A 13,947-nucleotide genomic window follows, 5' to 3' on the forward strand; every position below is an offset into this window, starting at 1 on the left:
GTGGCGCTGTGGCTCAAGTGGTAGAGCGCTAGCCTTGAGCTGAAGAACTGAGGGACAGCACCCAGGCCCAGAGTTCAGGCCCCACGACTGGACCCAAAAAAAAAAACAAAACAAAAAACAAAAAAAATAGCAATAGGCTGATAGATAGATAGATAATAGATAGATAGATAGATAGATAGATAGATAGATAGATAGATAGATAGATAGATAGATAGATAGATAGATGTATATAAACATGCATAGATGTTATGTATGTGTGTCCAAATGATACATGTATATATTATATATTACACACACATGGACATGGAGAGAGGGGTATTCCAGTAACTGAAGAAGCCAACAGAAGAATTAAGACAAGAAATTAGAATAAAAGAGTATGCTGGGTATGAGTGGTTCACACCTATCATCCTAAAGCAAGGCAGTGTTCTAGTTCAAAGTTACCAACATTTTATAAAGTATAATAACAGAGGATATATCTTTGGAGTTGAGGAAACATATTTTGGTTAAAGAGAGCATTTCCCATGATTTTCTTGGTCACTTCTTGATTCATCTATTTATTATAAGATTATTCAGTTGGTACTTCTTGGAAAAAACTCCCATATATGAGTCATTTATGAAAGTTATGGGATAAGAAAGAATAAATTTCCATTCTGCACTAAAATTTCCAAATGCTCTAAAATGTTGCAATTGTATTGGTCTTGCACCAGGTAAGGTATTCCACACTTCTCCTCATCCAAAGCATGTGTGAAAAGTGCTACGTTGAAGCCCGAGAAGGATGGCCCTTGATTGATTACATCTTCTCCCAGTTTGCAGCATCCCAGAAGAAACTGGTATGAAGCCACGGTGGTTTTGTTTTACCTTATAGAATGTGTAGTTGACTCAGTATGCTTTTAAAACTGACCAGGCTCCATTAACTGACTTCAAAGTTATATTTCAATCTTATCAGCTTTATTGGTATTTTTTCTCAGCCTCTGGCCCTCCAAATCCCCTCTCACTAATATCATTTCTAATTAGAGAAAACTGTCATCAAACATTAATTTGTGATTATTGTAAGTAAGAGACATGGATAACTACTACTCTTAATACCTTCATCTGTTTGGGCTGCTGAAGAAAAATGGTGTGAACTGGCATAAGGGGGGAGGAGGAGAAAGGGTGGGAGGGAAGGAGGAGGAGGAAGAGGAGGAAGAAGAGAATATCAGGGCTAACAAAGAGAGGAAGAACATGAGAAATTAAGAGAAGAGACATGACAATTTTTTAAAAATGGAGAAATAGAAAGTCAATGCAGAAGAGAACAGGAAACAGCTTACAGATCCACTGTCTTCCCAGGGGAAGGGAAAGCCAATACTGCCCAACAGGATGCAGTTGCTATTACCTCATTTTGTTTTCTCTTCTGAGTGAAACTGGATTGAGCCCTCTAGAGAAAACTGACTACCAAAGAAACTCCCAGAAGTCTGGATGTCTGTGCCTCATGTTGTAATCAATCCTACTCAGGAAGCTGGGGTCTGAGGATTATGGTTTAAAGCCAACCTGGGCCGGAAAGTGTGAGACTCTTATCTCCAATGAAGCTCTATAAAAGGAGGAGGAGGAGGAGGGGGAGGAGGAGGAGGAGGAGGAGGAGGAGGGGAGGGAGGATTATAACAGCACTGAAATCCACTGGATTGTTTAGGAAGTATTTCCAAGGTTTATATTCTAATAAATTAGGAAATATAGAAGAGATATTTATAGGACAAGACTGAAACTAGGTCCCTGTGTCTCCCCTTGTGCAAAAGTCAAGACATAATGGATTAAAGACCTGAAACCTCAAAACTTCTAGAGTAAAACATACAGAAAACATTTCACGATATGTGCATAAGCATAGGCTTTCTGAATGGGACTCCACTTGCTCAGGAAATAAGAGCAAGAATTGACAAATGAGATTATATCCAATTAAAATCTTCGGCACGGCAAAAGAAGCAATTACTAAGGTGAGAAGACAGCCTACAGAATGGCACAACATATTTTCCAGCTATTTATCTTAGACAAGATGAATATCCAGAATAAAAAAGGAACTCCATGAATCAAAAGAACAAGCAATTCAATCAATAAATGGGCAAATGAATTAAACAAGCCATTCTCAAAAGAAGTACAAATGGTGAACAAACGGATTTGTTAAAAATTCAGCATCTCTACTCATTGAAGAAATGCAAATCAAAACTACACTAAAATCCTATCTCATCTGAGTCTGAATGAGCATCATCAAGAAGATGATGTGAAGAAAACAGAACTGGGCTGGGAATGTGCTTTAGTGGTAGAGTGTTTGCCTGCATTCATGAAGCCCTGGGTTCAGTTCCTCAGTTCCACATAAACAGAAAAAGCCAGAAGTGGAGCTATGAGTGCTAGCCTTGAGCAAAGGCAGGTCAGGGACAGTGCCTAGGCCATGAGTTCAAGCCCCAGAACTGGCAAAAAAAAAAAAAAAAGAGAAAAGAAAAGAGAACCATGATAAGCTATTGGTGGGAGTGTAAATTAGTTCAGCACCTATGGGAATTTGTATGGTGATTCCTAAAAAAAAAAACAGAAAAAGAAAAACAGAACTACCACATGACCCTTCTATACTACTCCTAGGATATACATCTGAAGGAATTAAAGTCAGTATAATATATATATATATATATATATATATGCACACTCATATTTAGTCATACCCTATTCATAATACTCAGGTGAAGGAATTTACCTAATGTGTCACTTTCTGGATGAATGGATAAAGAAATTGTGGTATACAGACACAATGGAGTTTTCAGCTACAAAGGAGAGTGAAATCATGTTATTTTCAGGAAGATGGATAGAACCGGAATTTATCTTATTAATGAAAAGAAATCAGACTCAAAAAGATAAAGAATGCACTGCTCTCTCCTGTGCAGAATCTAGATTTATTTATTAGTGACATGAAATTAGAAGAGGAAAGACACCAAAGAAAGTAACAGGGACAGATAGGAACAAAGTACACTGCATATGTGGATGAGAAAGTCATAATGAAACCCATTATTTTCTACAATTAATACACAGTGATTTTTGAAAAAGAGGGAAATGTGATGAGGTAGGTGGCCTTATAAACAGCACTTCTTTATCACTGTTCTGGAGGTTGAGAATCCAAGATGCAGAGTCTGGTGAAGGCCCACCTCCTCAGAGATGATACTGTCTCCACCCACCTACCAGGGCTCGGTCCTCGCCCCTGACCGAATCACCTCCCACAGGCCACAGTTAGCCTCCAAGTAATTAAGAATTTTATAATATTGTAACATGGTGCAGACACAAGCATTCAGCTCATAGCAACCACCCATAGATGTTTCAAATATAACAAATATTTACAATGTCACCAATCTTAGGAACGTAGTCACATTGAAATTGCTACCCACTCCTATAAAAAGTAGTGTTTGGAAAAGCAATTCCCCAGAGAAAATGACAAAGCTAAAGCAGAGAGGGGACGATCCTCGCCAGCAAAAGAGCCTGACAATTTTCGCTTTTGTATATTGGCCAGGTGTGTATTTCCAGCTCATTCCTTCAAGGGGCCCTTTCAAATAGGATTCGAGGTTGGAGACCAGGATCACTGGTTCCCATGAGCCCCTTGAGTTGTGGTATGACTTCCTTCCCACCAAGGAAGGTTAGAGGGACCAAGCGGGGTGGGGAGGTATTGCTATTACCTGTTGGATCTTTCTTACAGGAGAAACCAGTGAAACCAGTGGATGAAAAGGGAGAGAAATGTATTCAAGAAACAAGCCTTAAGGTCTTAAAATCCTTAGACCCATTGGTCATTGGAATGCCTCAGGTAAGGAGTCTGTTTTCCCTTCTATCTTTTTGTGTCAGTATTGGGGCTTGAACTTGGGACCCAAAAACTGTCTCTCAGCTTTTCTACTCTAGGCTGATGATAGTTTACCACTTGAGCCACAGCTCCATTTCCAGGCTTTCTGGGCAGTTAAGTGGAGATAAGAGTCTCAAGGATTTTCTTGCCTGGATGGACTAGCTTCCAACCGGGATAGTCATATCTCAGTCTTGTGAGCAGCTAGAATTACATGAGCCACGGGAATCCAACTGTTTTTTGTTTGTTGTTTGTTTCTGTTTTTGTTTGAGACAGTGCCTGGCTTTGGATCCCAGGCTTGCCTCAAAAGAGCTCCTCCTATTTCAGCCTCCTGAGTGCTAGGAGTACAGATGAATGGCAGCCACCAAGCCTGACTGTCTTTTCTTTCTCTGACTTAGATGTGTATTGTGATGTTGAGTACCCAGTACATAATGTTTTCTCAAATTTAGTTATTTAATTAAGCAATTAACTTATTAACTGAGCAATTAACACCAACTATATATATATATATATAAAATGCTTGACAATTTATAAGTGCTTTAATATTTCTCTTCCTACCCCATATAGAAATATTAAGTAGTGCATATGGTTCTAACAAAATATGCCAGACTTTTCCTATTTATCTGAAAAGATGTCCAAAACAAACAAACAAACACTAAAGCCTGGTAGCTCACACCTATAATCCTAGCTACTCAGGAGGCTGAGATCTGAGGATCATGGTTCAAAGCCAGCCCAGGCAGGAAAGTCCAAAAAATTCTCATCTCCAATTAACCACCAGAAAACCAGAAGTGGTGCTATGGTTCAGTTGGTAGAGTGCTGGCCTTGAGCTGAAGAGCTCAGGAACAGCGCCCAGGCCCAGAGTTCAAGCGCCACAACCGACCAAAAAAAAAAAAAAAAACATTTTTAGACCTCCTGGAGACCTAATTAATCCTCACCTTAAGAGAAGCTTTGGGCTGGGGTCCTGCCTGTCTATAATCCTAGCTACTCAGGAAGCTGAAATGAGATGATCACAGTTCAAAGCCAGCTGAGACAGGAAAGCCCATGAGATTCTTCTCTCCACTTAATCACCAGAAAACCAGAAGTGGAGTTGTGGCTCACAGTGGTAGAGCACCAGCCTTGAGCACAAAAGCTCAGGACAGTGCTCAGGCTCTGAGTTCAAGCCCAGTGACCAAAAAAAAGGGGGGAGGAGTGAAATCTGCATTACCCCAACCTGAGAAAAGGTTTCAGTGTCTAAAAGACCCAGCAGAGGTGTACATGTGACCATATAAGATGATGTTAAGCGAAATGAACCTGAGACAGGGACACAAATATTTGTTTTCTTGCATGCTATTGCTTCTAATATATTTATAAGGTACCATGTGACTTTTTTGTTTCTTTGTATGTTCTTCCCCCACAGTATAACCCCTGCTTTCACTGTATTTGATTCTGGTGCCCTGCATCTTGTATATATACTTCTCTAATTGGGGAAGGGGAAGGGAAAAATCAAAATGTTTAAATAGGGATACCCATTGTAACAATGAGATGTACAAGACACTATGTTGAAAACTAACTTTACAACTTAGGTAAGGTGGGGGAGGGGGAGTAGTTGAGGTAGGAGGGAAGGATGGTAGGGGAAAAACAAAGGAGGAGGCAACAATGCTCGATAGGAAATGTACTCATTACCTTGCTTGTGTAACTGTAACCCTTCTGTACAGTATTTTTACAATAAAAAACATACAAAAAAAACAGCAGAGTACCCAGAAGAGCCAGGATACAATTAACAGACTGCTCAAATTTAGTAGCTGAGAGGTTTCATGTAAGGTAGTTTATAGTTCTTTAGTTATTTGGAATATTTTTTTATTTTTTGAGGGGTCCGGTTGTGGGGCCTGACTCTGGGCCTGGGCGCTGTCCCTCAGCTCTGCAGCTCAAGGTTACCACTCTACCACTTGAGCACCACTTCCGGCTTCTTTCTTTTTGCTTATGTGGTGCTGAGGAATTGAACCCAGGGCCTCAGGCATGCAAGGCAAGCGCGCTACCACTGAGCCACCTTCCCAGCCTCTGGAATATTTTTTTAGGTTGGTCATGGGGCTTGAATTCTGGGCTTGGGCACTGTTCCTCAGCTCTTCAGCTCAAGGCTAGCACTCTACCACTTAAGCCACTGCACCACTTTTGGATTTCTGCTTATGTGGTGCTGAGGAATCAAACCCAGGGCCTCGTTCATGCAAGGCAAGCACGCTACCACTGAGCCACCTTCCCAGCCTCTGGAATATTTATTTTAAATGCAGGTTTACAGACCACATACTGAGCCTACTGATTCAACACATCTGCACACAGGACTCCTGAGTCTGCACTCAGATAAATGTTGATATTGGTGATGGATAGTAGAGTTTAAAGTCTTCTGATCCAGAAGTAAATGATCAAAATTAATAGTATTACTATGGTCTCCAGAGGAGTCTAGACTATAAAGGGTCTGGCAGGTCAAACTCCTACACTGAGGTTGATGAAACAACAAACGTTTTAAGTAAGCAAGGACCAAACACTGAAAATGGAGATGTGGAAATTCAGTCGAATGGCATGCAGGTAGATGGAGACTGCATATCAGATCTGATGCAGCTCCTGGGTAGTGCATCGGGGTCATAATACTAGGAATGAAACATGGAAGGGTAGGAGATAGACTGCAGTGTCAGAGAGATACTGTCAGTGTGTAGTTAAGGAACAACTGACAAGGAAGAGGGAAGACTTCAAGGTTTCCATTAGGACACCTTAAGAAACTACAGATACTGTAGAACCCCCCCCCCCCCCCCCCCCCCGCCAAGCGCAAAGATGAGGACCTACAGCAAAGAGCCTTACAACAACTCATTCACTATCCTCTCCCAGTCATTCTCCACTGGAACACTTGCTCGCCACCCTTGGAGTTCTAGGAAATATGTGAGGCCTTTTTTACACGTCACAAGGAATGTTGACACTAGTTCAGTGAGCTCAGGAAGATTAGCCTGGCCAGAGTGCTTGGAACAGTTGTCTTGCCCCAAATTCAAGACAACCCCATAGTGAAACATTGACCAACATTCACTGCAACCAGCACCCAAAAATAAATACACTGTGCAGAGATTTTATTTAACGATGTCATTTTGGCTTGACCCACAGAGTGACAGAATGAGAACTGAATAAAAGGTTTGTAAATCAGAGGGAAGGATTTGAGAAATCATGGGAAAGGAGGAGTAAAGCTTCGCATCTTGACCTATGTTTTCCACAGGTACTATGGCCAAGAATCCTGACTTTTGTGGTACCTGTAGAATATACAGGAACTCTGGAGCACCTGTTTAATATCATCAGAATTCTGGTTATGGCAGAGGAAAGGAAGAAGCATGATATCAACCAGTCAACAGCACTTGTCATCTCTACAGGAGCTGGTTTGTACATTCATCATCAAAGTAAAGCTTTTCTATCGCAAGATACTTCCTTTCAGAAAGGTTACCATCCTTTGCTCTTACACCCAGCCCCAATCTCAATGTTTCTAGCTCCCACCGTGATGACAAAAATTGCTTTCTTTTCTAGTGAATCTTCCTTCACCACATCAGCTACTAGCAAGACTCCTGGTGAGTGAGTCACAAAGGACCATTGGAAGATAAATCCAAGCTGGTGTGAACAATTCAGTTCACAATAAAATGCTAATAAAATTGCACATGGACTTCAAACCAAAAGGAACAGTAAAATGGCATGATAAATTTTCTGGCGTACTAATGAAACTCATGAATATTTATTAACGGCAAGATTCGCCTCGTGCTCTGAAATGCTTGTTAAACTTTATGATTTTGAAATAAGCCTGAGCTGAATCTCATCCATAAATAACATCAAACAAATTACACATCTAAAACAATGTGAAATTTATTTACTTAATATCTAAGTGTGGTCCTTTCCATTTATTTTTCATTGGTGGGTTTCCATGTATTTCTTTACCTTTGTCTTCAGGGGGGAAAAAAATAGAAGATTGACTAAGTATTGATTTTTGTTCTAGAATAACCAAGCACACTCAGATGATTTGTTTAAAGATTATCCAATTTAGAATTCAAGCGAAATGTGAAACTTCTCTTTTTCCATTCTTCCTCTCTGAGAGAGACCAAGAGAAGGGAGGGAGCAAAGGTGGTAAACCATTTATATACTTCTAATACTGATGGTGAGAAATTTTCTTTTCTCTTCTTCAGGTAATATCTATGCTTGCTAGTTTAGGGAAATTATGTGGGGCTGGTGCAATAGGACTTTTGAAGATATTCCCTGGAATAATTCATCCAAAGCTGGTAGACTTGTGGAGAACACGCTTACCTGAGCTCCTGCAGCCTCTAGAAGGTATAAGGGGGTGGGGCTGGAATACTACCAAAGAAAGAAAGAATATGAAGAGATATGATGCACCATTTCTCTGTGTAAATCTATGAGGCAAAATTTCTCATCTTAATTAAAATGATGAACTTGTTGTGCAGGGTAAACAAATATATTTTTTCTTGACTATCCTCTATTTCTCTACTGACATTCATACTATGAGGAGATCAGATTCCTGCTTTACAGAAATGTCTAGTTTTGCTCTGAACTTGTATTTAGAGCAACTGGCTTTGTGTATTTGAAAAGGCCATTACCCATATTACAATATCAAAATATGATCGTTGCTTTAGTAATTACTTGTGAAATTTAAAAGAAAATAGATTTTATCACAGGTTGAAGACCCTCTCTCCACTTATAACCACTTTTAAATTGCCAACACAATGAATTTCATCTCAAATACCAATTCTAAGAAAAAAGCATGAAACAAAACTCTTTAACATCCACTAGAAAACTGCTAAGGCAATTTTTGAATCTTGGCTTATTTTTCAATTACTGCACCAATTTTTATTTCTAGGAAAGAATGCTAGCATTGTGCTTTGGGAAACCATGCTGCTTCAGGTAAGGGTGCCTCCTAGAAAATTGTTGAAGATGGATAGCAAAATTACTGAAAGTTATTCTTCTTAACAGCTAGGCTAGTAAAAGAACTCGATTTAAATAGAACACAATGAGATGTACAAGACGTTATATCGAAAAACGAATTTTACAACTTGGAGGGGGGAATGGGGAGGGGGGAGGATAGGAAGGGATGGGAATGGGAAACAAAGAGGAGGCAACAATGCTTGATAAGAAATGTACTCATTACCTTGCCCATGTAATTGTAACCCCTCTGTACAGTATTTTCACAATTAAAATTTTTTTTAAAAAACTCAATTACAAAGATCTGTGCACAACTTTACCAAAGCAAATGACTAAAATGCTAGTAGTGATTTCTTGAGGTTAATGCATCTTACCTCACCATAATGTGAATAACAATCTTTAGTTTTTCATCTGATTAGGAGTGAAAGATAGTCCTGAAGCATTCTTTCTTAAGTCAAGATTTTTTTCCCTCACATGCCCATTGTATTCTTTTACAATTCACAGTCAAGTTAATATAAATTCCACTTTTATGCTCCTTAATGCAACTCTATTTCTTCCTCTATATGTTTCTATCTTTTTTCTGGTTGCTAAAAATGAAAGCCTTTTCCAGAAAAGAATCTCCTCTCTCAGCTATAAACTTTTGGGGCTTTTTATAAGTTACTAGGACCACAGGCAATGCCAAATGTGAGAGCTAGCAAGTTGCAGATAGAATTGAACAGATTTCAATTTCAGAAGCCTACAGGAGGTCAAGTAGCTTAGGATAGGGAGCTTTCGTATAGCAGGTTTTCAGTTCATAAGCAGTCTTTATAGGAATTTCCTGTGGATTCTTAAAACTTACATTTTCCAGTGACCTCTCTATAGAACCTCCTCCACCTCCTATCAAGGCCTCTTCTAGAATCTGAGCTTCTGAGGCAGCACCTGACAACATTCTTGTGATGTATTCATTGTACAAAGTAATTTCATGTGTATAGTGTACTTTGATCATATTCATGTCCTCATTATTCTTTTGTATGTCCCTTCCCTTTTTTTGGATCCCTTTTCTCTTCCTAAATAGTGCCCATACTAGTTTTTTTTGGTGGGGGGGAGGGTCCGGTTGTGAGACCTGAACACTGGGCCTGGGCACTGTCCCTCAGCTCTTCAGCTCAAGGCTAGCGCTCTACCACTTGAGCCACAGCACCACTTCCAGCTTTTTTTTCTGCTTATGTGGCGCTGAGGAATCGAACCCAGGGCCTCATGCATGCAAGGCAAGCGCTCTACTATTGATCCACCTTCCCAGCCCCCCATACTATTTTTTATGGCTTTAGGTTTGTTGGTGTGCTTGTGCCATTTAACAAAGTGGTTTATGAATACAATGCAATCTTGATCAATGTCATCCCTTTCAACATTTTCAGATTACACACATGAGGAAAATATGTGATATTTGTTTTTCTGAGTCTGGAATACTTGGCTGAACATGATGGTCTCCAGTTCCATTCATTTTCCTGAAAATTAAATAGTTTTGTTATTCAGTATAGGTATATGACAGTCCATTATATGATATGTCACATCATTTATGTGACACACACACACACACACACACACACATATATATATATATATATATATATATATATATATCCCTTTTTAATCCATGTATTTGTTGATGGGACCTCAGGCTGATTCAATAACTTGGCTATTGCAAGTAATACATTTATAAACATGGGTATGCAAGGATTTCTACTGTATGTTGACTACAATTCTTTCACATGTATATAACCAGAAGTGATATGGAAAAATCCTATCATAGTATCTATTTTTAGTTTTTATAGGAGATGCCACCATGATATCCATAGTGGCTACCCTAAACAACACATCATTATCAGCAGGATATAATGGCTCTCTCTCGTCCACACCTTCACCAGCATTAATTGATTGTGGTTTTTTGTTTGTTTTTGTCTTTGGTGACCTCATTCTGACGTGGGTGAAATGGAATCTCAGTGTAGTTTTGATTTGTATTTGGCCAACTGCTAAACATGTTGACATTTTTTTACCTAGTTATTGGCCATTTTTTATTCTTTCTGGGTTCATGGCTGTAATCCTGGTGACACGGGAGACTGAGACATGGAGTGTTGAGGTTCATAGCCAGCCCAGGCAGAATAGTCTGAGAAACTCAATCTGCAATTAACCAGTAACATGTTGGCAGTATGGCTCAAATGGTAGAAAGCCAACCATGAGCTGAGAGTATGTGTAGGCCCTGAACTCAAGCCCCAGCACATACACAATAGAATATTGTTTGATTATTGATTAGACAATTTATACCTTTAGTATTAAATTTTTAACTCTCTATATATTCTGAATAGTAATTATCTCCTGGGTGAATAGCAGCAAAGATTTCCTCCTATTCCATTAGCTTTGTCTTTGATGTGATCATTTTTTCCTCAGTGGTACAAAAGCTTTAAATTAGCTGCAACAACATTTGTCAATTCTTTCACTTCCTGAGTCTGGGAGTCCTATTCAGAACCTTGTTACCAATTGAAGTATTTTCCCAATGTTTTCTCTATTAGTTTCAAAGTTTAGAGTCTTCTATAAAGTCTTTAATCCATTTTGAATATTTTAAAAGGGTAAGAAATAGAGAGCTGGGGTCAGTCTTTTGTATGTGGATATCCAATTTTCTCAACAGTGTTGAAATAACTACCTTTTCTCCTATATAAGTTGTTGACTCCTTTGTCAAAAATTAGAAAGCTGTAGCTGCTTAGGTTAATTTCTGGGTCCTCTGTTCTATTTCATTACTCCACTTGTGCATTTTTATGCCAGGACTGTGCTGTTTTTGTTACCATGGCTCTGTAGTATTATTTGAAACCAGGTACAATCAGGTACAATCACACAATTCTGTGACACCTCAGAATTACAATTTTAATCAGGATTGACATGTTGTGCTTCCATATGGATTTTAAAAATTTTTTTCTATTTCTGTAGACAATGTCATTCAACTTTTTGTAATAGTTTTTATTGTAAAAATATTATACAGAAGGGTTACGGCTACATGAGTAATGAGTACATTTCCTATTGAACATAGTTACCTCCTCTTTTGTTTATCTTCTACCATCCCTTCCCTCGCCACCTCCACAACTCCTCCCTCCCCCACCCCAAAGTTGTAAAGTTCATTTTTTATATTTTTATTGTAAAAATACTGTACAGAGGGGTTACAGTTACATGAGTAAAGAGTCCATTTCCTATGGAGCATTCTTACCTCCTCCTTTGTTTTTCCTCTACCATCCCTTCCCTCCCAACTCCCCCAACTCCTCCCCCGCTCCAAGTTGTAAAATTTGCTTTCAACCTAGTGTGTACATCTGTTTGTTACAATGGGTCAACCTGTATCCTTATTTCAACATTTTGGTATTTTCCTTCCCTCCCCAATTTAGAGAAGTGTATATATAAGATGCAGGCCACCAACACCAAATACAATGCAAACAGGGGTTATACCGTGGGGGAAGAACATACCAGAGAAACAAAAAAATCACATAGTATATTATAAATATGTCAAAAACAATAGCAAGAAAGAAAAAACTAGTTGTGTCCCTATCTTGGGGTTCATTTCGCTTAGCATCATCTTATATGGTCATATGTACATAGCTTTTGACCTTTTCTGCTTGTCCTAGACTTATACTAGTTATTGCAAATAAGGGAAACCATGGTACCTATGTTTCTTTGGGGCTGGCTTACTTCACTTAATATAATTTTTTCCAAGTCCTAAAGTTCGTTTTCAACATAGTGTCTTGTACATCTCATTGTTACAATGGATCAACCTGTATCAGATGACATTCAACTTTTTATGATGAGTGCATTGAGACTCTTTTTGTAACATGGTCATTTTCACAATATTGATTCTGTTGATCCAGGAACAAGAGATCTCTTTCCATCTTCTAATGTCTTCAGTTTTTTGTCTTCAGAGACTTATAGTTTTTATTGGAATTTTTCTCATCTCCTTGGTTTTTCATAGGTATTTTTGAAGTGGTTGTAAATAGGATGGTTCTGATTTCTTCCTGAACACATTAGTATTGTTATATAAAAGAGATAAAGATCAGAACTGTCACAATGTAAATGCCCTCAGCAGTTAGTTGTAACCAATGTAAGATCTGAAAGTGACCACTCTTCTCACTTGGACCACCATTCTGAGACCAGCTTCTCCTCTTAAATTCATGCTTCTCTTATGTTACCTGCCTTCTGTAAAAATTTCTTCCCTAGTTCCTCAAGCTACCATTATGGAATAATAGTCTTCACTAGGAAGGAGTTGCCTTCTCTAGCAGGAAGCCTCCAGAATATTGCATTTCTGGCTTGGAATGTGGTTTACTGGTAGAATGCTTGCCTAGCATGCATGAAGCCCAGGGTTCGATTCTTCAGTACCACAGAAACAGAAAAAGCTGGAAGTTGTGCCGTGGCTGAAGTGGTAGAGTGGTAGCCTTGAATCAAAGAAGCTCAGGGACCGCACCCAAGCCCCAGAACTGCAAAGAAAGAAAGAAAGAAAGAATATTGTATTTTTTCTTAATCTTGATTATATAGAAGTATAGTTTGATTTTCCTAAAAATATATGTGCAGAAATCTTCTTCTCTTATCATTCTAGCAGTGTTTAATTTCTTCTCTCTAAGAGGCCCTCTAGATTAGCTCTCTCAATGTTTGCAACTCTTTTCACTAGTTTTGCTATTTAGTGCCTTTTCTAAGCTTCAGGTGGGAAAATATAGTAAAAATATATGTTTTAATTACAGTGGATTATGTCCTTATTTTTACATACTGTTAATGGAAGCAGGACAGGAGTTCAGAGGACTCGCTATATTTCTGCCTCAGACAATTGGTGGCAAATCAGAAATACTGTTACTACCATGGAAGTTGGCAGAAATGCACTTGCTCACCCAACCAATTTTACAAGACTTTTCCCAATCTATCAACACTTGAGAAAATGTTAACTTCAATTTATATTACAAATTATATTGTCTTTAAATCTTTAAGCACTTATTAAGAGGGAAAAAATTAGTTACTGAAAGAGTATCACATTCTCTATTTCTTTTTCTTTTTTCTTTTTTTTTTGTCAGACATGGGGCTTGAACTCTGGGCCTGGGCGCTGTCCCTCAGCTCTTCAGCTCAAGGCTAGCACTCTACCACTTGAGCCACAGCACCACTTCTGGTTTTCTGGCAGTTAACTGGAGATA

General features: G+C 38.9%; 1 protein-coding gene across 1 annotated transcript in view; it reads left to right on the forward strand.

Moving 5' to 3' along the window:
- Mroh2b (maestro heat-like repeat family member 2B) overlaps positions 1–13,947 on the forward strand; it is a 65,793-nt gene that overhangs the window by 18,278 nt on the left and 33,568 nt on the right. Inside the window, exons 12-17 of the mRNA XM_013018514.1 lie at positions 708–830; positions 3,701–3,805; positions 7,068–7,224; positions 7,370–7,410; positions 8,017–8,158; positions 8,703–8,746. Coding sequence (XP_012873968.1) covers positions 708–830; positions 3,701–3,805; positions 7,068–7,224; positions 7,370–7,410; positions 8,017–8,158; positions 8,703–8,746 — 612 coding nt within the window. The remainder of the gene's footprint in view (positions 1–707; positions 831–3,700; positions 3,806–7,067; positions 7,225–7,369; positions 7,411–8,016; positions 8,159–8,702; positions 8,747–13,947) is intronic.

Source organism: Dipodomys ordii, unplaced genomic scaffold, assembly GCF_000151885.1.
Source record: "Dipodomys ordii isolate 6190 unplaced genomic scaffold, Dord_2.0 Scaffold41, whole genome shotgun sequence".
NCBI classification, from domain to species: domain Eukaryota; kingdom Metazoa; phylum Chordata; class Mammalia; order Rodentia; family Heteromyidae; genus Dipodomys; species Dipodomys ordii.